Source organism: Brassica rapa, chromosome A07 (assembly GCF_000309985.2).
Source record: "Brassica rapa cultivar Chiifu-401-42 chromosome A07, CAAS_Brap_v3.01, whole genome shotgun sequence".
In the NCBI taxonomy this organism is placed as follows: domain Eukaryota; kingdom Viridiplantae; phylum Streptophyta; class Magnoliopsida; order Brassicales; family Brassicaceae; genus Brassica; species Brassica rapa.
The window spans coordinates 13,458,950-13,483,719 of NC_024801.2; the positions used below are offsets into that span (position 1 = coordinate 13,458,950).

Consider the following 24,770-nt stretch of genomic DNA (forward strand, 5'->3'; position numbering starts at 1 on the left):
TTACATCTCACAGTTTTCCAGAATTTGTTTTTACTCATACTCCGCGTCAAGCAAATGTTCCTGCTCATCGTCTTGTATTAATCCTTCGTTTTGGCTTACTTGTAGTTTGCACAGAATTTATGTTTCGTCCAGTTAATTAATAAAGAAATTGTTTTGTCGAAAAAAAATACACACTATCTCGGCGAGACCACTAGTAAAAGGAAAAAAAAATGATTTGTATTAGAAAAATGTTAAAAAACACAATATATTTAGATTTTCAAAATATTTTGAAAAGACATAAGCAATAGATGCAATTTTTCATACCAAAAATCATAAGAAATACAACTTTTCGTTTGAGAAAACTAATAAATGTATATACACATGCGCAATCAGTGTTGGTGATTTTGGAAATTCTTTATCATAGTACACATTATAATAATATAGGTACTGGTGAACATCATTAATCAGTGAATCCTGACGAAACAGCCAAGTTTGATTTTTGTTTTGAGGAGGGTTTCTTGTAACGCAAGAAGCATAAACCCACGTGTGAGTGTGACAGCAACCTGATTAAAGCATGTTCATGCGTGTATCTTTAGACATACAATCTTTTGTTGCTCCCGTTCCTAGCTAATCGGAGTTAAAACAGTATAAGCAGAGGCTGATCGATATTGACTATCTCCTGCAAAGCCACTATCAGTTGATTCTTATCGTCTTCTCTCTTGGATCCTTCCAACTTGAGAAGTTTTAAGTTCTTTAGTGTTCTTGCATGCTTGCTCTGATGGTCATCATCAACAATAAGTCAATAATGTCTTCTTTTGAACTATAAGTATTCAAATCCATCTTCGAAATAATAGAAGTTATTAGAATATAAACTCAAAAGGTATAAACTAACGAATATTTTAGGTGCTTGACACTTACAGTAATGAAGATGCGCTCGATTGAAGGGCAAAGCTTGAGAAAAGAGATCAGGGAATTAATGTTTTCTTGTTTCATCGAGTTATCAATCCACCGCAATTCATGTAACTTGTAGAATTGAAATGATGTCCAAGAAGAGGATATGGACGGTTTGATTAGTTCCTATAAACAAAAATAGTAATATACTAGGTTAAGATCCGCGCCTTGCGCGTGATGAATGTTATATATAAAAATTATTTTATATATTATTTGTTTCTAAGCTATTATGAAATAATAAATATATATTAAGAACTTAAAAAATCAGTAACTATTACCTATATAATTAAGCTGGTGCAAACATATAAATAAATTTTATTAATCCAAAAAAATATTTTTTTTATTTGATATGGTATATAATTAAATTTAAATGATAGTAACATATATATATATATATATATATTTTAATATTAATATTTATTAAATGATGCTTTTTGCTCATGTTTTTTTTTATAATTTGTATTTGTTATAGCAAAAAGTTTAAATTACTGATAACAAAATTTTCGTTGTGCGATTAATAATTTATGTAATTTATAATATTTTTAAAAATTAATTTGTCAATATTTTTTCAAATTTTTATCAAAAATATTTTAAAAGTAAATTTCAAAATTAAGATATTTATTTATTTTCTTATATGACATATAATTTAATTTAATATATATATACATATATATTTTTATATATTTTTTATTTTTAATATTTATTAAATGAGACTTTCAACTTATATGATTTTTTAATTATTTGTATCATGTCATAACAAAACTTGTAAACCATAGATCACAAAATTTAAATGTGAAACTTTAAATGGTTTTAGTAATTTATACTCGTTTTTAAAAATTTAAAATACAACATATAAAGAAATTTTTTAATTTTTATTAAATGGTTACTATGATTGTTTAATTTATTTTAATAGTTTAAAATTAAACAAATATAATATAAGATACACTTATTTTTATCAAATCTTTATTATTCAAAGTCATTAATTGTCATATATACTTTAGCCATATTAGGTAATTCCGTAATTTTATTTATGGAAATAATAAAGCACATTAATAATGTATTTATGGTTAGTTTAATAAAAAGTTTATTATATATTTAGATGGATCAACCTATTTCTCTAAAGATTCTAAGAATCATTATAATGATGACATGTGGCTACAAAAAATGTTGTAATGCTTCTCAAATAATATATATGAGATAACTCTCAAAAGCATGTCCTAATATCGGAAAATGAATTAAATGTGATAAAATCCTTTTTTCTTTCACAAACTCAATAACAGAAGTGCATGATTAATATTTTTCTGTTTTAAAATGATACACATGTTTTAGAAAATATTATTTCAAAATATATATGTTTTACGTTGTATATGTATTGTTATTAAGCAATAAATATAATTAATATAAATTGCAAACTTAAAAAATATATTTATATTTATTGAATTTTAATTATTTTAAAATTATAAGAAATAGCTAATTATAGACAATGATGTATATAAAATCAAAAACTAATATGTGTGAAACCTCCAATATATACATATATAGAGAGTATATTTTTATTGTAAAATAAAAGATATAGAGATCGTCTTTGTTACCTCGAACATCCATCTGCAAAGTGCAAGAGATTGAGAGTTCTTGATGATCAGCAAGAGAGGACCGATGTCTAAAGAATTATTGTGATAGCTTGGGCCTTGTCTTACGTTGAAAATCGCATTGGTCAGGTTAAAATGTTCATGGATCTTGATCGAAGGTAGAAATCCTTGGTAATGAAGAGTTTTAAGCTTCGGTGATCTAATATCGAGATATCTCATCTTCGGACAATCCGAGATAGATAAGTGAACAAGCTTAGTTGGTGAATCAATAGTGAGAGAAGTCAAACCCTTGCAACCACAAATCTTGAGGTTCTCAAGCAAAGAACAATCTAACACCATGGAGGAAACCACCTCGTGGGTTAACGAATCCACCGAGTCTAAACAAAGCGTCTTCACCAAAAAACCGCTTCGCTCGACACGTCTCGGGATCTGATCTTTGATCTCAATTCGCCAGCAATAGCTCTCTTCGTTCTTAGAACCGTTAGAGAAGAAGTTCATATGCATGACGTTATGAGGTGCGATAATAGTTGACACGAAGGTTGACTTGTCGAAGTGTAACTCCATTTTTCGAGTGTTTTTAGACGGATCGTGTTCGTTGAAGTTGTGGATGAAGCTAGATAACGCATGAGAGACGTCCTCGATGGAGCCGTTGTGGATGTGAGCGAAGACTAAGGCTTGGCTCCAAACGGACCTACACCGTGTGGAGACGAAAGGGATTAGTCTTGCGGACTCGAAAGGGAGGAAGCTGATGATGTAGAGGAGAAGCTCTAGTGGTAAGCTCGAGAGGTTGTCTGGTTCGTGTTCGTCCATGGTGATTGTGTTGTGAAGAATTGAATGGTTTTGAAGAAAGTACGTTTACGGTACGTACGTTTTTTTTGGTTTATATAAAAAGAAAATATTGATTCTGGCGTTGATCATGCTCCTTTTTGTTGTTAGAGACACTTCATTGATTCTTTAGAAACTAGATTATTATTACATGGCCAATTTAGGATTAGATTTCGGCTCAAATAATTTAAATGATGAATTGTAACAGATAATCAATTCAAATAATATTTCAAATTCAAGTTATACAGTATGCTAATCCACTTTTGTAGGACTAAGTCTTTTTTTCCGTAGTTGATTGTTTATAAAAATTAAAAAACATATACATATATATATATATATATATATATATATATATATATATATTTATAGAAGTCATACGTAGTAAGTACATCCTAAAATGTCCTCATTACACATATTTCAACATGTTTCTTGTTTACGAGCAACGGAAAATATAATTTTGTAGGGGTTATTCATGTTTGCGAGCCTATTTAGGTGGCACTTGGCCTGGTTTCAGTCGGTGGAGGACAGCTATTTAGTTTCATGTTACAGTTGTACTGTCTTTTATCGATTTGGTCTTCATTTCAATATTGGGCATTTGTTTTTTTATACTTCAGTATCTTACCCATTGAGCTAATGAATTACGTTGAAGAAAACACAACAATGTACCTCTGATGTGTTATATGATATCTAATACAATTTTTGGCCGATTAATATTTTCTTCTATTGTTGTAAAAAAGAAAAATTTCTTATGATTAGATGTTAAAAACAATAATTTATGATTGCATATCCGCTCTATAGTCTTATAAAGTCCTATTCGTTTGGTTGTCGCATGTTTTGGCGTCAGCGTCAGCAGCGGCGGCAGCGTCAATGAGAACAATTGTTGTTCGTTTCGCAGACGTTAACGCTGTCGCTGACGCTACCGCATATTATGTCGCGACCGCAGATTTTATCTGCGTCAGTTGCAGGACGCAGCGTTCGGACGCGGCGTCAGACGTAACTTTCTACGTCAACGAAACGAACAAGAGTTGACGCATAATGTTAACGCTGCTGCTGCCGTCGGTACTTGCGGCAACCAAACGAACAGCCCTTAATTCTTTGATATTTGGTTATCGGCTAAAATCCAAATCTTTAAATGTATGTTTTAAGCTTGCAGTAAACAGAAGATATTATCCATTAATTTAACAGATAAATATCAGATATATCTCGACCTTGTTCTAAACTACATTACATATTTTGACACAAAATTAGTTTATCATCAAGATGTTTCTTTTCTACAATGGTATGTCCACACAAGTAAAAAGTCTCACCACCTAACATTTTGAATTTGATTTATGTTTACCATGTCCACACAAGTAAGAAGTGTCACCGCCTAACATTTTGAATTTGATTTATGTTTACCATATAGTAATAGTTTGCACATTTTGGCGTTTTTAACTTTATCACAGTCTCTTTTATTATTATCAATGGTAACAATACTTGTTCCGCTATTTATTTTTGGAACCGATAACGTTTTTATTTTAGTTAACATTCTGTACTTATCTCCTTTTATAACAAGAAACTAGACTTTATCCCGCACATTCGTGCGGGAATTTTTCATTTTATAAACTTTGACATTATCATACAATTTTTGAATATATATGATTTATATTTTAGTGTAATGTATTATATAACTATTAAATCTTATTTTTTATGTTTTTTTATTATTTTATTAATATATAGTGATTTTGTTTATGTCTTTTACTCTTTTATTAATTGTTATTACATTTTCAAGTTTGGTATAATTAATATATAATTTGAAATAATCAAATTAAGGATCTTCTTCAACATATGATATTTTGAAAAATATATAGTTGTAGAAATAAAATTTCAACATATGTTAATAACTTTATTTTGGTATAAAATATTATGTAGTTAACTTATTTTAATCCGTTTAATGTTAAATGATAATTTATATATGAAAGCTTTTCTAAAAAATTAAATAAGTTAATTTACCAGTTTAATATATCTTTTCATATTTTTATATAATACTTCTACTTTAATATAATACAGATTATAATTATAAATTTGTAAAAAGTAGCATAGAACTTTTTATGTTTTATAATAAAATTTAATTAATATTAATTTAAATTATATCATTAATTACGAAATTAATTAAACATTATTTAATTAAAAAATATTTAAAAAGCTTAGTAAGATTTTGTTAGATTTTTCTCAACAGATTTTTCTATAACTAAAAATAAGATTCAAATTTATAGTTAAAATTAATTTATTATAATATTCTTATTGATTATTATGTTATATTATGTTATTAATGAAATGGACCTATTGTGACTTTTTTATGGTGGATAAAAATAGTACTTTTGGAATTCAGCTTCATTAGCATTAGTGTACAATAAATCAAAGAAATGAATCCGGCTTCTTTGGTTAATTTAGTTCAACCTAAGCGAAATGTCCTTCCAAAGACTCTTGGATTACTCACCTACGAAAGACTCTGAGAAAATGGCAATTCAGGAGAGGATCCACCACCGTAGCTTCTCTTCTTCTTCGATCCGCCACAATAGCTTCTCTTCTTCTCCGAGCCACCACCTCCATCTTGGTTTGCGATGGAGCTGATATCATCAATGGCTTCCCTTTGTTGCTCGGCCTTCACGAAGCATTGCCAGTGTTCAAATTGGTTATATACGCTGTCTTAAGCATATCCCATGGAAGAAATCGGAACTAAGTATTTATGATTGAAAATTATTATGATGAATGCTCATAGACCAAGTACTAAGTTTCTGAGACTATTTAGGACAAAAGTTCAGATGCATTGTCAAGACTCTAGTGGATGCTTACATTGTGGTTGCCAGAGACTTGGTTTAGAACTAGATTGGTATGTGTGAATTTCGTCATGACTTCATATCTGCATTTTTTCCCCCGACTTTTATTCATTTATCTATACTAGCAGGAAGTAATAGAAGTTAATGTATTCGGTGTTCAACTGGTAGATATCGTACTTTTGCTTTGTGTTCCTGCTCATTCCTAACATACTGAACAAAAGGCAGTGATCGAATCGTTAAGACACTTGTTAGCAGTTTAGAAAAACCTTGGATTACCATATTCACGTGATTTGTCTTTGGTGGTTTTCTCGCTAGTTTTCATGCTTGCTAAGTCAAGTGTCGAGCATGAGCAACATATATTTTGAAGTTGCTGCTTTTCTTGCTCAAATAGAAAAGTGAAAATGGTATGTTTGTGCTCAATTTTTTACTAAACTGGTGCAAGTTTCATTGTTAAGATTGTTTCTCGTTGCTTGACCATATTAAAGTCTCGGTTGCTTGTTCATTAATGTTATGCTTATTGCTTGATCATATTACAGTCTCGGTTTCTTGTACATTGATGTAAATTGTTAAGATTGTTGGTAGACCAGCATGTTACAGTCTCGGTTCTTCTTCATTAATGTTAAGTATAACAAGTTGACTTTTTTTTGATGTGTGACTTTAACATTTGGCGTGTGTAGGGGATGATAGGAAAAAAGCCGAAGCGATCCGGGAGAGCCCATTTGCCATCTCTAAGTGAAAATGGGCCTTAATGATTTAATAAGAGCCCAAAAGGTAATACGACGACGTAGTGAAAGGGAAGCGTATGCAGAGATTCACTTGCCTAATTAAGGAAGAGAAAAATCCGAGAGATCCTCGTTGACGCATCTTCCGTTGATTGATTACCCGTTGAATTGGAATCACCTTCTCCTTCTTCCGTTGAATCCGTCAAAATTCAAGTAAAATTCGAAACCCCTGGAAGGTGGGCGTGATGAACAGGTTGAGGAATCTGGACGCTTACCCCAAAATCAATGAAGATTTCTACAACCGTACTCTTTCCGGCGGCCTCATCACCCTCTTCTCCTCCCTCCTCATGCTAATTCTCTTCTTCTCCGAGCTTCGTAAGTGCATTTCCCTTCTACGATACTTCAAAGCTCGAAAGTTTTGATTTTTATTTGTGGGTTTTGAGTTTTTTTTTAAAATATTCTTGGTGGGCTTTTAGGGCTTTATATGCATCCTGTTACGGAGACTCAGCTCCGTGTTGATACGTCAAGAGGAGAGAAGCTACGTATCAATGTAAAAGCTTTGTGCCGTTGCTACTAGTTTTGAGTTTGCTACTTGTTTTATGAATTGACCATGTGCATTTTGCAGTTTGATGTTACGTTCCCTGCGCTTCAATGCTCGATCATTAGTATTGATACAATGGATATTAGCGGAGAGCGGCACCTTGATGTGGTATGTGCTGCTCAAGAATTGTTTTTTTTCAAATCTATGTGACTCTTGACGCTTTGTCTGATTTTTTTTATTGTGATTGTTCAGCGACATGATATTATTAAAAGAAGATTAGACTCTCATGGCAATGTCATTGAGTCCAAACAAGATGGAATTGGTCATACTAAGGTTTGTTTTCCTAAGACTCAGGTGCCATTTTTGATTCCATTGCGAAAAGTGTTAAAGCTCTGATTCTTTGTTGTAATTGTCTTTATCCCCAGATTGAGAAACCTTTACAGAAACATGGTGGAAGGTTGGAGCACAATGAAACGTATTGTGGTTCCTGCTTTGGAGCCGAAACGGTAAATTTCTCTAGTTCAACAGAGTAAATTTAGTGTTGTTACATTTATTTTGGTGGTAACATGTTCTGATCCTCTTTACATGTCTGTTGTGGTTGTCATTTTCTTTACAATTTATAGACGGATGATACTTGTTGTAATTCATGTGAAGAAGTTCGTGAAGCTTATCGAAAGAAAGGTTGGGCCCTCTCTGACCCTGAATCTATCGACCAGGTATACTCGCATAAACAACAATATTGTGTTGATCTTGTTACTTAGTTTGTGGTCTTTGCATCTAGTTGTATAATATTCTTTATTTATTCAATCTCAGTGTAAAAGAGAAGGATATGTGCAAAAGGTGAAAGATGAAGAAGGTGAAGGCTGTAACCTTCACGGTTTCTTGGAAGTTAATAAAGTCGCTGGGAATTTTCATTTCGTTCCAGGACAAAGCTTTCATCAATCCGGTTTCCAATTTGGTGATCTTATATTTTTCCAGCAAGGGAACTACAATGTAATGAGAAGTTCCCTTCTTGTTTCAGCTTCTCTTATATATATAGCTCATGTTTGGTTTGACTCCGTTGTATCTCTACACAGATTAGCCACAAGGTTAACAGGCTGGCCTTTGGAGACTTTTTCCCCGGTGTAGTGAACCCTCTAGATGGGTATAAACTTCTCTCTCTCCCAATTCATTATACAGGCCTTTTATCGTCTTATCATCTGAAATATTATCTTGGTTCTCTCAGTGTGCAGTGGAATCAGGAGAAACAAAATGGCGTGTATCAATATTTCGTCAAGGTTAGCCCCATCTCTATCGAGTTTAGCTTCTGCATACTATAGAAAATATTGAGTATAATGATAAAGAAATGGGACTGGTGTTGTAGGTGGTACCAAGCATTTACACTGATGTTCATGGGCATACCATTCAGTCAAACCAGGTGAAGCTACATCTCCAAATCTCTGTTTAAACATTTTTAGCCTTTTTCATTTTTTTGGGTAAAAATGTAACAAGTTTGGTTTCTTTTTTTTGGGGGGGTAAAGTTCTCTGTGACAGAACATTTCCAGAAAATGGAAGCAGGTCGAATGCAATCTCCGCCTGGTGTTTTCTTCTACTATGATCTTTCGCCGATTAAGGTCTGTTTTGGAGTTTTGTTTCTTGTGTTAATCCTAAAGACATTCTAACTTTGATTGGTTTGTTTGTTTAAGGTGATATTTGAGGAGCAGCATGTGGAGTTCTTGCACTTCCTAACAAATGTTTGTGCTATAGTAGGAGGTATCTTCACCGTATCAGGAATAGTGGATTCGTTCATATACCATGGACAAAGAGCAATTAAGAAGAAAATGGAGATTGGTAAATTCAACTGAGTTTGTTTGTTTTATTATATATATATTCTTCACACTTTCTTGATCAGAGACTGGTTGACCTTGAACGGGGTTTTACAGTTAGACATTAGGTTTGATGAGTCTGGCAAGCAACAATGTTTGATTATGAAGGGATCTGAGAAATTTTCACTTTACCTTTTTAATTATGTATCTTTTCCTTTTTCAATACACAAAATCTTTTTATACTTTCGTTTTCAACACTGTAAACAACAAACTCTTATATTTTCTTTTAATTTTAATATGATTTTGCTATTTTAATTTTTGTTTTAAAAATTAATCTATTAAATGGTGACATCTGTGATACTAGTGAAAGTGAATAGGAAAAATATTAATACGAGGGAAATACCCGTGAAATTAGTGAAAATGAAAAAGAAAAAATTTGGGTCCGAGCATTAGTAATTACAGAGATTGAAGAGGGTGATAGAAGAAATTTTTTGATCAAAAGATGTACAAGCTCACAAAATTTGAGTGATGAAACGGAAAGAAAACATTCAATAATTGAGATTTGAAAAATCAGGTCATTTCCTCCTCGAGATTTTTGTGCAAACTGTAATCTGAATGACTTTGTTGAAGTGGTTGTCACACATGGGTAGCACAAAGATCGAGTGATGGAAATTCTCATTAAAACAATTAAAAAGTGTATTTCAATGCTACAAAAGAGGATGCGGTTTTTAATTACACTAATATTAGGCTGTCAATGAAGTGGCTAGGTGGTTGTAGTTGGATTCACGCACGTAAGGTATTTTTTTACACATAAGGTGTATTCAATTTTGGTGTAATTAAAAACCTTTCTACACTATTTTTTCAGAGATAATTTGAAAATAATGCTGCTACACCAATCAGATCCGCTCAAGAAAGTTCTAGTAACACACTTGTTTTAGAATCTAGTGAAGATGATACGGTGAATGATGATGCCACCGAAATCACATTCTCTCTCGAGAGCCACACTAACACTTCTGTTGTAGAAGCCACTGAGACTGAAACACAAAACCATGAAACCGTAGATGTAAATTTTAAACTACTGTCTCCTTGTGTGTTGTCATAGCCTTCTTTTTCTTATTGTTAAACTATATGTTTTTATTAATGATGTGTAGGGAGTGGAGTTACCATTACTTCATGAATCAGATGATATGATGGATGATATAACCATTCTAATCATAGAATCTCAAGAAATACCACGAGATAAAATATACATTAAAATTTATAAAAACCTATAAATAATTTATGAAGCCGTTTCGTCTATTGAAGTCACAGAAGTCAACCGACAGTTGATAAGGTCCATTTTATACTGTTTGTCTATCTCTCTTACCGTGGATCCACTTATACGTCAGGTGGCCTCTGAAGCTCCGAAGAGATCTTATTATTTTGGGATTTCACTATTTTCTTACCTATATTTTAACTAATATTAGTTCAGAAAACAAGAATTTTATAGTAGACAAATGGGTCAAAACAAAACAAATGCATGTGGAGATATGTCTGGGGTGAATGAAATGAAAAATTCACTTCATATTGTGGGAACGAGGAATCTGCATGTGGATTTTAGGTGACTCGTCTCCATAACCTTCGTGATCACGACGGAGACCGGGACTTCTCTCTCTCCTCTCTGAGATGAGATGAAGCTTTCTCCGGTGCTCTATCGGTTCTTCGATTCTTTTTCTTTGGGTCTTGCCTCTGGGAAGCGTTGTTCTTTAAGCAGGCTTCGCCGACTTTGCTACTGGGAGAAGATGATTCGTTTTACATCTTTCTCGCCAGCTTCTTCTCCCGCATCGTACGGTCCTCTCGTTTCGATGGCGGTTTTGGTTTGGTTTCTATGGTTTCTCGAGTGGTGATTTGGTTGATTATGTGCTTGATGTGACGGATGAGCTCTCGATTTGCTCGATTGATGCTCTCCGACGATCTGAAATTAAGTGGTGATGGTGCATGGATGGTGAGTGAGGGATTTCTAATCGTTTGGGTGATGGCTTCGTTTCTGGATGAGGTCTCGACTTCTCGTTTTGACGCTCTCCAGTGAAAAGAAGCAAAGGTGATGAAGTGAGTTTGGGTAAGCGCTTGCTCCCGGCGAGGTCCGGTGAAGTGCCATTCAGTTCCCGGCAAGGTCCAGTTTCCGGTGTGTTCTCTTTGGCGGTGGTGGTGAAGGATTTCGTGACGTGTGTCATGCCTCGCTGTTGAGGTTTCGACACGTCTCGTCTTTGGGGGGAGAAACGAAACAGTGTCACGTGTTGGTTTGGGCCAGTATAAATTGGGCCAGTTTGTGGGCTTTTAGGTTTAATTTTGTTTTGGGAGTTGTGTTTGGAACCTTATCTTTGGGTTTTTTTTTGGGTTGGGTTTGGGTTTCTGTATTTTACATGAATAATAATATCAGATGGCAAAAAAAATAAAAAATAATAAGGTGACTTGTCTCCGTAAAATTTCGCAAGATATATAGTCCAATACCTATTATGTTTTTCCGGTAAACAATTATTGATATAACTTTTATAACATAAATGAAATTTGTCAGAATGATGTTAAAACAACGAGTGGTAACAGTGGTTTGAGCAGTGCGGGACAAGTGGATTGGATACTGTTGTACGGTTTAATTGCGGTTTGTATAAGAGAAAACATGCTGCAAAATAACTTCGGTTCGTCTAAAATAACCGGTTCAAAAAAAGTATGAATAATAGCACGTATAATAAATAGTGTAACTGCGAGATACATATAAACAAAAAAAAATAGTGATACTAATATAGTTTTATTTAAAAAAATTATTTTATATATCTCAATATAAAATTTAATATGCTATTACTAAGATTTTATTTAATTTAAAAAAACAATTATATATATGAAAAACTTTACAAATCATATTCACATATTTTCTCATCTAAAATATTGTATTTTTAAATAGCAAAACTATAGCTAGACATGGGCACATTTATCCGAACCAAAGCGAACCGAAAAACAAGGTTCGGTTTGAATTTGGATCCTACCAGTTATGCTAATTGATCCTATATTTTTAGAACCAGAAATCCTCAAACCAAAAACTGAGCTGAACCGAACCAAAAACCGAATAGATACGTGAAGCTTTATAATATATTTTATGCAGTATACATTCAAGGCCTAAGGTTGAAAATTGTATTTTTTTTTTATGGTTGCAAAAGTTATCGACAACTTATTTCATTCTTCGTTGATGTGCGGTTTAGCTAGAGATGAGCACAAGCCAAATACTTTCCATTTTTGCTATATTTGGTAATTGGCTTAGCTTGTTCAGATAAATTGTACTTGGTTTGTAAAAAACGAGTACTTGCAATTTTAAGTACTTGCTAACAAACTTATATGTGTTTGTAATTTACTTAACCCTGTTTTACCGCTTGTTATTTGTGAAGTGCTTACAGATTTTTTTTTTTAACTCTTGCGTAGCTTTATTATTAGAAAGAAACAAAATGTTTGACACCAGAAAATGACAACCAAAATAATGAATATCATCGCACTTAAGAACAAGAAACCGCGGGCACCAAGCATGAAGCTCCACCCTCAAAAACCGTTAAGACTATCAGACCTTCAGAACATCAACCCATCCGTTGCAAATCAGAGTCAAAAAGTTCCTTCAACCATAGGGGTATACCCATCGCCACATAGGATTGGAGCCTCTTCTCCCTTGTCACACTCTTTGCGATCGCTTGAGCACATCTATTAGCTCTCGACGAAACAACCACAATAGCCCACTCCTGAAAATTAACCAGAACTTTCTTCAGCTCAGTTCCTTGATATCTGAAAGCTGGCCAAGCTTTTGGCTTTGTTACCGCACCAGCCAACTCTGCAAAATCCACTTCAAAAATAACCCTTGTCACATGATGGCTTTGCATTGATTCAATCGTCCATGCCAGAGCTAAAAAGTTTCCCTCCACTAAAGAATCAACTTTTGCAAAAGCCCTTCTACTATGTAAGAGAGTTTCTCCTCCTTCGTTTCTTAAGACCCACGCTGCTCCAAGAGCCTTTTCCCTTTTTGACCACTGCAGACCCACGTTACATTTTAGGAAACCTGAGCTTGGCCCCTCCCACTTATCTCTAGCACGAGACGCTCTGTTTTCAGCTTCATCTTCTTCCTCTAGACATCTCTGAGCTGCAAACCAGTGCCCAGAATCCTCAAAGACCTTTGCCATCGTATCCTCTGCCGTAAACTCCTTCCCCTCAAATAAGAATAGATTCCTGTTTTTCCAAATAGTCCACAAAATCCACGGGAACATGCGACCAATCTCATCTGGAACTTGGAGATATCTTGGCAGGAAAAGTAAATAGTTGAAATTTTCAAACAGAGTCATGTTCTCGAAACCTCGTCGCGGGAAAGGAAAGTTTGACTGAGCCCACACTAAACGAGCAGCCGGACAAGTGAACAGCACATGATTAATAGACTCTCCCTCCATCCCACATCTCTGACACCGTGGATCTATCTTTAAACCTCGAGCCAGCAAGCCATCATTCACCGAAAGAGCATTCGAAAGGGCTTTCCACATAAAAACCCTGATCTTTGGAACAGTTTTCACTTTCCAGACTTTTTCCAAAAGACCATGAATCGATGGTTGAGCTAAACATTCCCTTCGTGTCTCCGAACTGTCTAGACATGAAGCTAACCAGTATCCCGATTTCACAGTGTAGCCACCCCAATGAGTATGTACCCACTCATAACTATCTTTCTCTCCCCATACCGGTCTCTGTTTTAAAATCCTTTCAACGTCCGGTGGAAAGAAATTGTCCTCCAGTTTTCCCCTATCCCAAGACTTTGTTTGTGGATTAATAAGCTCAGAAACTCTTAAATCCACCTCAAAGAAGATTGGTTTACGTAGGGGGGCCATAGGAGACTCACTGAAAAGCCACTTATCCCACCAAACAGATGTATCCTCACCAGAGCCAATTGTTCTTCGTAGACCTTTCTCCAACAACTGTCGGCCAAACAAAATGCTCCTCCATGCATACGACGGCCGCGCTCCCAATGATGCCTCCATGAACTTTCCATTTGGGTAATATCTACTGCGAAGGAACCGTGCGCAGAGAGATTCAGAGTCCATCAATAAACGCCATCCTTGCTTTGCAAGTAAGGCTTGATTAAACTTCTCTATATCCCTAAAACCCATTCCACCTTGGTTCTTTCCCAGACATAATTTTTCCCAGCTGATCCAATGAATCTTAGATTTGCCTTCTTGCACATCCCACCAGAACTTCGACATCGCACTCGTGAGATTCTTACATGTAGTTTTTGGCAGTTTGAAAACCGACATTGCGAACACTGGCATTGCCATAGCCACAGTTTTTAACAGGATATCTTTCCCCCCAGCTGAGAGAAACCGACCATACCACCCATGAAACCGTGACTTCATCTTCTCCTGGATGTACTGCAGCATCTCCACTTTGGATCCACTGAAACATTCCGGTAGACCCAGATACTTCCCTGTCCCACCTTCAGCCTCAATACCAAGAATTTCTTTTATTTTGACCTTCCGTGATGGCGCAATCTTCGCACCAAAAGTTATAGATGATTTTGTAAGGCTGATCATCTGACCTGAATTCTCCTCATACACCTTCAGAATGCTCCGAAGCTTTGTACATTGCTCGTCTGAGGCTTTCACCATTAGAAACGAGTCATCAGCAAAAAACAGATGATGTATCACCGGCCCTTCCGCAGAGAATTTTATCCCTTCAATCTCACCCATGCTCTCTGCTTTGTTCAGTAGATAGGATAGACCTTCAGTACACAAGTCAAACAGAAAGGGTGACAGAGGGTCTCCCTGTCTCAAACCTCTCTTTGGATTTATGTTTCCTTTCTCCTCACCGTTAATCAGCACCGAGTAAGTGACAGAAGTAACGCAGAACATTATCCAGTCAACAAACTTCTTATCGAAACCCAAGGCAGTCAAAAGGTTTTCCAGGTACCTCCACTCTATACGGTCGTAAGCTTTTGACATATCCGTTTTGATCGCTATGAACTCTGATGAGATAGCTTGATGAGTACGCAATCCATGGACCACTTCATGCGCTATGATAATATTATCAGATATCAGTCGTTCAGGGACAAAAGCGGATTGTGTGGGCGACACCACCGTTTCCAGCATAGGCTTCAGTCTTGAGACTAAGATCCTCGAAATGATTTTGTACATGATTGTACAAAGGCTAATCGGCCTTAAATCTACCATTCTTTCAGGGTTTATCACCTTAGGGATCAGACATAGTTGTGTGACATTCCAATCGCGCGGGAAAGAACCATCTGAGAAAAAAGTCTTTATCTCTTTGCCGATATCTAGGCCAATGATGTCCCAATACTTCTGGAAGAACAAACCATTAAGACCATCCCATCCAGGTGCACTTGAAGATTTAATACCAAAAACGGCGTCCCGTATCTCCGCGTCAGAGACCTCTCTTAACAATGTCCGGTTCATCTCTGCAGTTACCCTTGCTGGAAAGCCATCAAAAATGTCTGAAGGATCTCCCCCCGCACCTGAGGAGAACAGAGAGGTAAAATACTCCACCGCAACTTGACCCATCGCCTCAGTGTTTGTGGCTTCTTGTCCTGAATCATCAATTAGTTTTGAGATTTGGTTCCTCAGTCTCGTATCTTTGACTGAAGCATGAAAAAAACTGGTGTTGTTGTCTCCAGCCACTAGCCATTTATCTCTACTCTTTTGGCGCCAAAACTCTTCTTCATCTCTAAAGGCCTGAGAGATTTCCAACTTGAGAAATTTTATTTTCCCCCAATCAGGAACTCCAGATGAGTACTCAGCCTCTAGATCATATCGTAGTCCACACAGTCTTTCCTTCGAGTTGTTACTGCATTCCCTTTTCCATCTACCCAAGCTCCTACGCACACAACCAAACCGTTCAGACAAGGATCTTTGGTCATTCCCATTCTGCCTTTTCCATGCCTCCATAATGCATTCACGTACTTTCTGCTTCCCAACCATCCTCTTATCAAACTTGAAAGACCCTCTGGGCCCTGACTGGTGTCCAAACAGGCGAACCAAGACCGGTTTATGATCAGACCCCAGTCTTTCCAAAAAAACTTGGGTCGCAAGGGGGAAATTACGTTTCCACTCCGTGTTCCCAAAACATCTATCAAGCTTGCTTTGAATGTATTTCTTGCACCGCACTCCTGACCAGGTAAAGCTATCACCCCATCCACTGAGCTCCGTCATCCCACACACACTAACACAGTCTCTAAAGCTGTCAAAAGATCCATCACTCCTGCTCGGCCCCCTATCTTTTCGCCATTGTGTAGTATCTCATTGAAATCACCAACCCAACTCCAACCAGCATTCCTAGACACCCCATATCTCATAAGTCTTTCCCAGACAATCTCTTTTCCACTATGACCCGGCACCCCGTACACAAAGGACATAAAGAACCTCACCCCTCCAAAAGTAACTTCCACATCTATAAGGTTCTTATCTGCATAATGAATACACATATTCACCTTATTTGACCACATCAGTGCTAAACCACCACTCAAACCTTCCGGTTCCACTGTAAAAACTCTATCGTAACCCAACCAAACTTGTAAATCCAACACCTTATCCTTCTGTTGCTTTGTCTCCATCAAAAACATTATCTCAGGAAGATATTTTTTACGTATCTCCTTGAGATGGGGAATCATCAAGTCTTGAGACCGTCCCAAGCCTCGACAATTCCAACTCAGTATACTCATTACTGGTTTGGCAGTCCCCCACTTGGGACCACCTCTGTTTTGTTACGTCTTGCGATTTTAGAAAAATTCCCTGCCACCTCTGCAGCCTTCCTCTTTGAATCCAACGATGCCCCGTGTAGACTGTCCTCTCCTCTTGCAGCCACCTCATTACTTGTTTGAGCTTTTTGTCTGCGGAATTTTTTGGGAGGTCTGTGTCTTCCAGATACTTTTATCTTTGTTGTCCCGGAAGAGCTAGCAGCAGAGAAACCGCTGCTAAAACCCGTTGAACAGTCAAAGAAAAAGTGATTTCCATTTTCTCCAGCTTTTGGACCTCCCTTTCCTCCCCCATCATCAGAACCACAATCCAAAGCAATGTTGTCTCCTTCCACCCGTGAGCTTGAGCCTCGTGAGTCATTGTTTTTACTATTGTGTGGTTCTGTTTGTTTCGAGTAGCTGAAAACAAAGCCTTTCCCTTTATCCACATCATTAGTTATTACCGGTGGAGCTTCCAGGCGCAGGAATTTCTTCTGACCTATAGGATCATTGTCTAGATCAGAGACGGATTTCCGGACCCGTTCCTGTCTGATGCGTTTCTCACCACCTTCAGCCGCCAAAATATACTCCCTCATCTGTTGTAAGACTTCGGGGTTGATCTTCCTCCGTCCTGTCGCTTTGTCCACCCCTACTTGGTCTTCATTAAGGACCCCATATAGAGGATCGTCTTTCTCAATAGTGACCATAAACGTCTGTTTCCCTTCTTCTTTCCTCTGGTTTTCCTCAGTTACTTTTTTCCTCCATTCTTTCGCTTTCGTTTGACGTTCCTGAATAAGTATAGGGCACTTATCCTTTTCGTGGGTCAGACGCTGGCAATGGTAGCAGCGCTTTTGAATCCTCTCGAAGTCATAGAGGATTGTAACTGATCCGCCTCCTTTAGGTAGATTGACCACTTTGGAGCGTCTCACTGGTCTTGAGACATCAAAAAATACCCTCACACGAACATAGTCATTAGTCTGCGGTTTATCTGGATCAAAAGCTACCACATCTACTCTCCCAATGATATCTCCCAGCGCAGTAATGGCCTCTGCAGTATAGTGATTCACCGGGATATTGCGAATCCTAACCCAAACCAAAAGGTACTTTAGGTAATCCTCATCTGGCGTCTCAGTCCATCGATCAATGACGATACTCCAGTCGTTGAACGTCCAGACTCTCTTGTTTAGCACCTCCTCCAAGTCGTGTTCATATTTGAATACAAACTGAAAAGTAGTTTTCGATAGAGCAATCCCATGTACTCTCCCATACACCTGCCACTTCCTTGGCATGTCCCTGATCAGATCAGCGATGTTTTGATTCTCAGGGTTTAGAGTACGTCCCAAGATACTCATCTTATTTCTTTCTATCGCACTGAACTGTGGTAGATCAGGCAGATCGAAAGGGACTTCATCTTCTTCCAGTGACATTGATTCAAAAGCACGATCAATGTTTCCCATCCTTACTCAAAATTCTGTGTTTTGCCGCAGACTTGTTCTTCTTTTTTTTTAAAAACCAAAGCGGCGGCTCCTATAAACCCTAGATAAAACCAGTAAAAACCAAAAGATTTGGTAGATTCTCACCCAAAATAAGGAAATTTCGTGTTTTTTTAAACAAAAAGAGGAAAAAACCTAGGCAATAGCTCTACTTCCCTTAGATAGAGTATCCTAACAAGAAGAGAGAAAACGGGAGCCCAAAAGAGGGAGTGAATTTAGAGATTAAAGTGCTTACAGATTACTTGAAAGTTATTTGTAAATTATTTGATAATTTTTTTTTCTACTTATACTTTGTAATTATATAAAAATCTTAATTAGTTAGAATTACATGCAAAAAAATAATTTTTCTTTTTAATAAATAGTATTTTTACTTCTAATATGTATTAAGTTGATACAAAAACAACATTAAAAACAAATCACAAAAGTCTTCATCCACGTCACATATATGAAATAGAAAACCTTAAAATATTTCTCGTAGTATATCATATTTTAATACATTTATCATATAAATGAGTTATTTTATTATAATTTAGAAATTTTATTTTCAAAAGTAAAAACGGATAACAAACTACGAGTAATAAGCCAACAACGTCAAATAGTTATTTTATTTTAATATTTGATACTTGTTTTGTACTTCTAAATAATTGAAACAAACAACATGATAATCGACTTGGCTAAAATGAGTACTCGATTTTACGAACCAATCACAGATCAATTTTACGAACCAATCACGGATCAAATAAAAAGTATGAGCCGAGTAGCAAGTAATAGTTATACTTATACATAAAACCATTTTCCATGTCACGTGTTGCAAATAATTTTATATATTTGTTACGGTTTTGTTTTGTGAACGATAAGATTTTGCTCGTAATTAGATATATATAAACTTGAAATACAAATATATTGAAATTTTTTTACAGTACTTAAAAATCAATAAATTTTTCTATAGATAGAATAAGTAATTTTAAAATACTTTTTTCATTCAAAGCTATTTATTAGATGATAAAAAATGCTTAACTTCTTTTCAAAGAAAAAAGCTTAACTAATCCAATAATTTTTCCCTTTTTCGGTTTAATGGAGTTGGTGGCATATGACTTATCAGAAAATATTGTTGGTAATGTGATAGGATCAAAGATCCGATCTACTGGATAAAAGCTGTATATTGAAGATAAGCTCAAGAATTACAATAATGAAGGAACTCTATCACCTGAGTTCCTCAGCTACTCTATCACCTGAGTTCCTAGCACATCGCCAAGGATTTCACAATTATAATCCTCGATACCGTTCTAAGCAATGCACAACAGTTATTTATACACAGACTTATTTTTCCTTATTCTTCAAGCTTGTAACTGCAAACCTTCTGTATCATTCCAAAGCTCTCCTTGATCTTCCTTCCAGTGAGTCTCCACGTCAGCTTACTTACAAGGGTGATACCTATCATAATGTCGTAGGGGGCTGAAAACGACTAAGCCGGTTAGACCGTCATATTCACAATCTAGCCAAAGTTCAAATCAAGAAGTCAAACCTGGTTTATTTCCCGGTACGATTCACTAAGGTCCACGTTACATCAAACACAAAACAGAATCTGCTTTGAATCACACAAAAAATAAACAAAAAGGTGTATATGTCTTCCCTCAACCGCGCGTCACGTGTCTCTAAACGCTTCTCTATCACACTGTCCGAACGTAGCCGCCAGACAAAAACCCTTCTTCTTGAACTACTTTTCGTACAATCAAGTCTTTGACACTTTTAGACCGTAAGTTAACCACTTCTCGGTCTCAATATTATGCTCTTAAATTTCTATGTTTGAGTTTGACTTATCAACTCGATCTCATCGCAGTCGCTTTAGTTCATTTTTTTTCTAAGGTGAGTTCATGTTCTTTAACTTATTGATTTCTGAATTTATCTTGATTGTAGTAACTCAGGAGTCGGATCAAAGGGCATATTGTTAGTTAGTTGTCTTGATTCTTAAAACTGTTATATGGATGTATTTCTGTCTTGTGTTTAATCAGAACCTGTTCTTGTGTTTCTAATTTATCAAAGTTAGATTTGTGTCTATTATATGCATTGGTTCTTCTGTTGTATCTCCCCTCAAATTTAGATTTGAGTATGAATCTCTGTATTTTGTTCCTTTTTTATTTGTCTCTAATCAGTTTTGGTTGCTCCTTTGATCCTCAATTTTCAGTAAGATGAGTCTTGGTACCAAAGGTTCATCTTCCAGTGGGTTTGAGAATACATCGCCACCAGAGGACTATCTAAACAAGGTATAATGACGATGATTATGATAATGATGATGATAAGAGGAATCATTAGCTGCTTTGTGATGATTATAATTTGATGTGTGATTCAACTAGTATATATTGTCTGTTGATATAATTATAGATAAATGAAGTGAGGACATTACTAGGGCCACTGATTGGGAAGTCATCTGAGTATTGTTCAGATGCTGCCATTACCCGTTATCTAGCTGCGCGTAACGGCCATGTCAAGAAAGCAACTAAAATGCTTAAAGAAACCTTGAAATGGAGGACTCAGTACAAACCCAGGGAGATCCGATGGGTATGTATGTATGTATGTATGTATGTATGTATGTATTCTTGAATATGTAAACATACTTTAAAACCATAAAATGGTTGTTTTTTTTGTAACACGAAAATGGTTGTTATAGGAGGAGATTGCACGAGAAGCTGAGACCGGTAAGATATACCGATCTAATTATACCGACAAATATGGAAGACCAGTTTTGGTTATGAGACCAAGTTGCCAGGTTGGCCTCTTATCCACCATTTCAGACCTCTGATTCTCTATGCAATTTTTCTTTGATTTATTGTTTATGTTTTGATTTTATTACAGAATACAAAATCTCCTAAAGGGCAGATTAGATTCTTGGTATACTGCATGGAGAATGCAATCTTGAATCTACCGGATAACCAAGAACAAATGGTTTGGCTAATTGATTTTCACGGTTTCAACATGTCGCATTTATCCATCAAAGTGTCTCGAGAAACCGCTCATGTGTTACAAGAACATTACCCTGAACGCTTAGGCTTGGCCATACTATACAACCCACCTAAGATTTTTGAACCGTTTTGGAAGGTATGTTTTCAAGAATCTCTCATGCAAATGTATATGGAACTTTGTTGACATAATGTGTCATTGTATAAACCTGGAAGATGGTGAAACCGTTTCTAGAGCCAAAGACTTGCAACAAGGTGAAGTTTGTATACTCGGATGATAACGTGAGCAAGAAGATTCTTGAGGATATTTCGATATGGAGCAACTTGAGGTTGCCTTTGGTGGGGAAAACAGTGATTCGAGTTTCAATTTTGAGAAGTATGCTGAGAGAATGAGAGAGGATGATTTGAAGTTCTATGGAAACACACCAGTGTCTTCAACCTCAGCTCATTTTACCAACTCTGATTCTGAGGTTTCAGACACTGAGATGAAGCGCTTGGATGACATACCAGATGAGAAGATCAAGAACGGAACCTCTTAACAAGAACCTAGACATGTAGCCTAGAATAAAAGAAGCTCCTGGTTTAACTAAAACATCAACTCTTCTCATCTTCTTCTAAACCATTCTTACTAATAAGCTGGAGATACTCTTACATGTAACGGTGGATACGCCACATATATATGAACTCCTATATACTTTGCGTTGATTGTGGAAGTGATTTAAATCTAAATAGTAAATACACCAGAAAAAAGCACAAGAAAGATTGACTTGTTATCAAGATTGACATATGAGAGTGGGGTCCAAAAACCTTGCAGTACGGTATATATCTTTTATGATTAGGAAAACCGCTTTTAATAGATTAAATTCCTAAACAGAAAAATAATATCTGATTTTAAAGCTGCATAAATCTGAGTTTAAAATATTGTATATTATTCATTTACATAGTCAATATACAAAATTACAAATAGTAAAACGGATATTTGCTTCAATGATGTTTTTTTTCTTCTGTGTTCTTGTTTTCTTCGTGTTTTGTTTACAACACTTTATAAACCGCTCTAAGGTCCAAATCTTGAGGGAAATAAGCTACGTATATTAACAACCTATTTCTTCATTTAACTTCAGGAACAGATGACTTCACTGCTCTCGTCCAGCTTCTGCCTGTATTGAGCCAATCTCTGCAAGCAAAGAGAACCATCTAAGACAGAGAACTCAAAGAAGACGAAGATGGTAGAACAGTAGAAACGATGCCTAACCTTGGTATACGCATAGACACCAGCTTCTGTAGGACCAACAGGGCTTCCCCTCTTCATGAACTTGCCGTCTTTGAAGATGTAGAGAAGTGGTATACCAGTCGATAGCTCCAGACTTATCACCTAACAACCAAAACCACAGAGAAAACTTCCATCATTCATCACAAAAAAAAACAAACATAGTAATTAAGAATTTAGATTTTAGCTAACTTTCTTGTCACACCTCCTTGCAAGTCAATTTGTCTAGATACATTATGATAGACCGCAGAGAGTTCCCATGAGCAGCTATCATTACGTTCTTTCCAGCTGCAAGCTTTGGTTCTATCTGCATTTTGGTTTGACATTAGTAGAGAAACTCAAGAAGAACTAAGAATGAAAAAAGAATCATTACATTTTCCTCAAAGTAAGCCACTGCTCTCTCAGCACACATCTCTAAGCTCTCTCCTTTAGGAGGAGGAATGTCATAACTCCTACGCCATTCATGGACTTGCTGCTTCCCATATCTTTCCGCTGTTTCTTGCTTGTTCAGACCTTGCAACTCTCCATACCTATAGCCAAAAGACGATAAGCTGCTTTTCTATCTGTTCAAGCGCAGAACCAAAGAAAGACAAGAAAGTTTACATTCTTTCGTTGAGCTGCCATGCAGGTATGACAGGAACTGATTGATCTTTAGTTTCTTCACTGAACACTTGACTCCAAGATTTGGCCTGGTCGCTTTCGTTGTGTAATATGATAGGAACCTAGTTTGGTTTAAATCCATTTATTATTAAATGAAAAGATCAAGTCAGAAAGCTGAGCTTGGTTTTCACATACTTTCTTACGACGGTGTTGAATCATGGCAAGCACTGCAGTCATCTGAGCACGGATTAGAGAGGATGTGAAGATAACATCGATAGGTATGTTGCTGATCTTCCCTGCTTCAATAGCTTCTTCAACACCTTTCTCTGTCAATGGCACATCAACACAACCCGTGAAAAGATTCTTGGCGTTCCATAAAGACTCTCCATGCCTAATCAATATCAGAGCTGCTTCATCTAAAACATAGAACAAAAGGGTAAGTATACAAAACCAATTATGATTCTTATATGATATTGAAGAACTTCGAAGGATCATATTACTTGATTTTTTCTGAGAGTTGTCAGGGATGATGTTCTTAGAAGGAGACAAGAGAGTAGTGTTGTAAGAAACTGATATCTGAGAGGATATTGTTTCAATCTTGGATAAGTTTCTCTTTCTTCTTGAGGTATAATAACAAAGTGATGAATCGATCTTGAGACATTTTGTTGGCAGGAGCAGAGGCTGTCTTGAAGATTGAGAGATTGTGGAAGACTGTTGAGAGACAAAGGAATAGATTGATTGGTAAGACATAGCCGTTGACATTCTGAAGGAAAGAAATCGAATTTGTGATTAATTGTTAACTTTGGATGTTAATGTTAAAACGTAAAACAACAGATGAAAAATAAAAAGAAAGAGAAGGGTTCTTTGAGTGTCTTGTAGAGTTTGGCGTGTTTTCAAATGATCGGCTTCCTCAGGTAGTGACAAATAATGACAAGTGAGACAACATGGAACAAACTAGGGCTGAGCAAATAAACTGAATCCGAAAATCCGAACCGAATCCAATCCGATGAAAATGAATCTGAACCAATCCGAATCCGAAATAAATACCAAATGGATCTTGTTTTTTAGTATTTTGGGTTATGGGTATTATCCGAACCGAACCCGGACCTAAATGAATATCCGATAAAATCTGAAACATTTAAAATCACAAAAAAAAACTTCTACCAAATAAGATCTTAATTCTTAATATGTATCCAAAATACTTTAAGATATTATTGAGCTTCTAAAATAATTATCTATTACATGAATGTTGGTGGTGGAATGTGGCGTGGCGGTTGAAGCTTGAAGTTTGTAGATTTTGGTTTTGTTTTCATTGAATAATGTTTTTCATTTCATGAAAACTTAATTTTTTTTTTATGATTTCATTTATCTGGTTTTCTTTCTATCACTAACTATGTTTATCTTTCGCTTGATTGTGAATGATCACGTTTGATGTTTTTTCTTATTTTTGAATCGATGTTACTTATGTTTTGGCTATTAAAATATGT

General features: G+C 36.0%; 3 protein-coding genes and 2 pseudogenes across 7 annotated transcripts; 2 read left to right on the forward strand and 3 right to left on the reverse strand.

Moving 5' to 3' along the window:
• Positions 1-372: 372 nt before the first annotated feature.
• LOC103829345 lies at positions 373-6,721 on the reverse strand (annotated as a pseudogene).
• Positions 6,722-6,951: 230 nt separating this feature from the next.
• On the forward strand, positions 6,952-9,527 carry LOC103829346 (endoplasmic reticulum-Golgi intermediate compartment protein 3). 2 transcript variants are annotated; one of them, XM_009105005.3, is made up of 12 exons: positions 6,971-7,260; positions 7,362-7,435; positions 7,511-7,594; positions 7,679-7,759; positions 7,852-7,932; positions 8,050-8,142; positions 8,240-8,419; positions 8,503-8,570; positions 8,652-8,703; positions 8,790-8,843; positions 8,947-9,039; positions 9,112-9,527. In XM_009105005.3, the coding sequence occupies exons 1-12, from the start codon at positions 7,131-7,133 to the stop codon at positions 9,268-9,270; spliced, it is 1,149 nt and encodes a 382-aa protein (XP_009103253.1). In that variant the 5' UTR covers positions 6,971-7,130; the 3' UTR covers positions 9,271-9,527. The 2 variants fall into 2 exon arrangements, with proteins under 2 accessions (XP_033130846.1, XP_009103253.1); XM_033274955.1 differs by having other exon boundaries at positions 6,952-7,260; positions 8,503-8,703.
• A 7,426-nt stretch (positions 9,528-16,953) lies between these two features.
• LOC103829853 lies at positions 16,954-18,423 on the reverse strand. Its single transcript, XM_009105544.1, has one exon. The coding sequence runs from the start codon at positions 18,421-18,423 to the stop codon at positions 16,954-16,956; it is 1,470 nt and encodes a 489-aa protein (XP_009103792.1).
• Positions 18,424-18,900: 477 nt separating this feature from the next.
• Positions 18,901-22,121, forward strand: LOC117125634 (annotated as a pseudogene).
• A 130-nt stretch (positions 22,122-22,251) lies between these two features.
• LOC103829348 (2,3-bisphosphoglycerate-dependent phosphoglycerate mutase) lies at positions 22,252-24,758 on the reverse strand. 4 transcript variants are annotated; one of them, XM_009105010.2, is made up of 7 exons: positions 23,784-24,758; positions 23,479-23,699; positions 23,287-23,405; positions 23,057-23,213; positions 22,889-22,990; positions 22,669-22,788; positions 22,252-22,590 (listed from the first exon to the last, which is right to left on the reverse strand). In XM_009105010.2, the coding sequence occupies exons 1-7, from the start codon at positions 24,043-24,045 to the stop codon at positions 22,534-22,536; spliced, it is 1,038 nt and encodes a 345-aa protein (XP_009103258.1). In that variant the 5' UTR covers positions 24,046-24,758; the 3' UTR covers positions 22,252-22,533. The 4 variants fall into 4 exon arrangements, with proteins under 4 accessions (XP_009103258.1, XP_033130849.1, XP_033130848.1 ...); XM_033274958.1 differs by having other exon boundaries at positions 22,252-22,788; XM_033274957.1 differs by having other exon boundaries at positions 23,479-24,758.
• Positions 24,759-24,770: the final 12 nt, after the last annotated feature.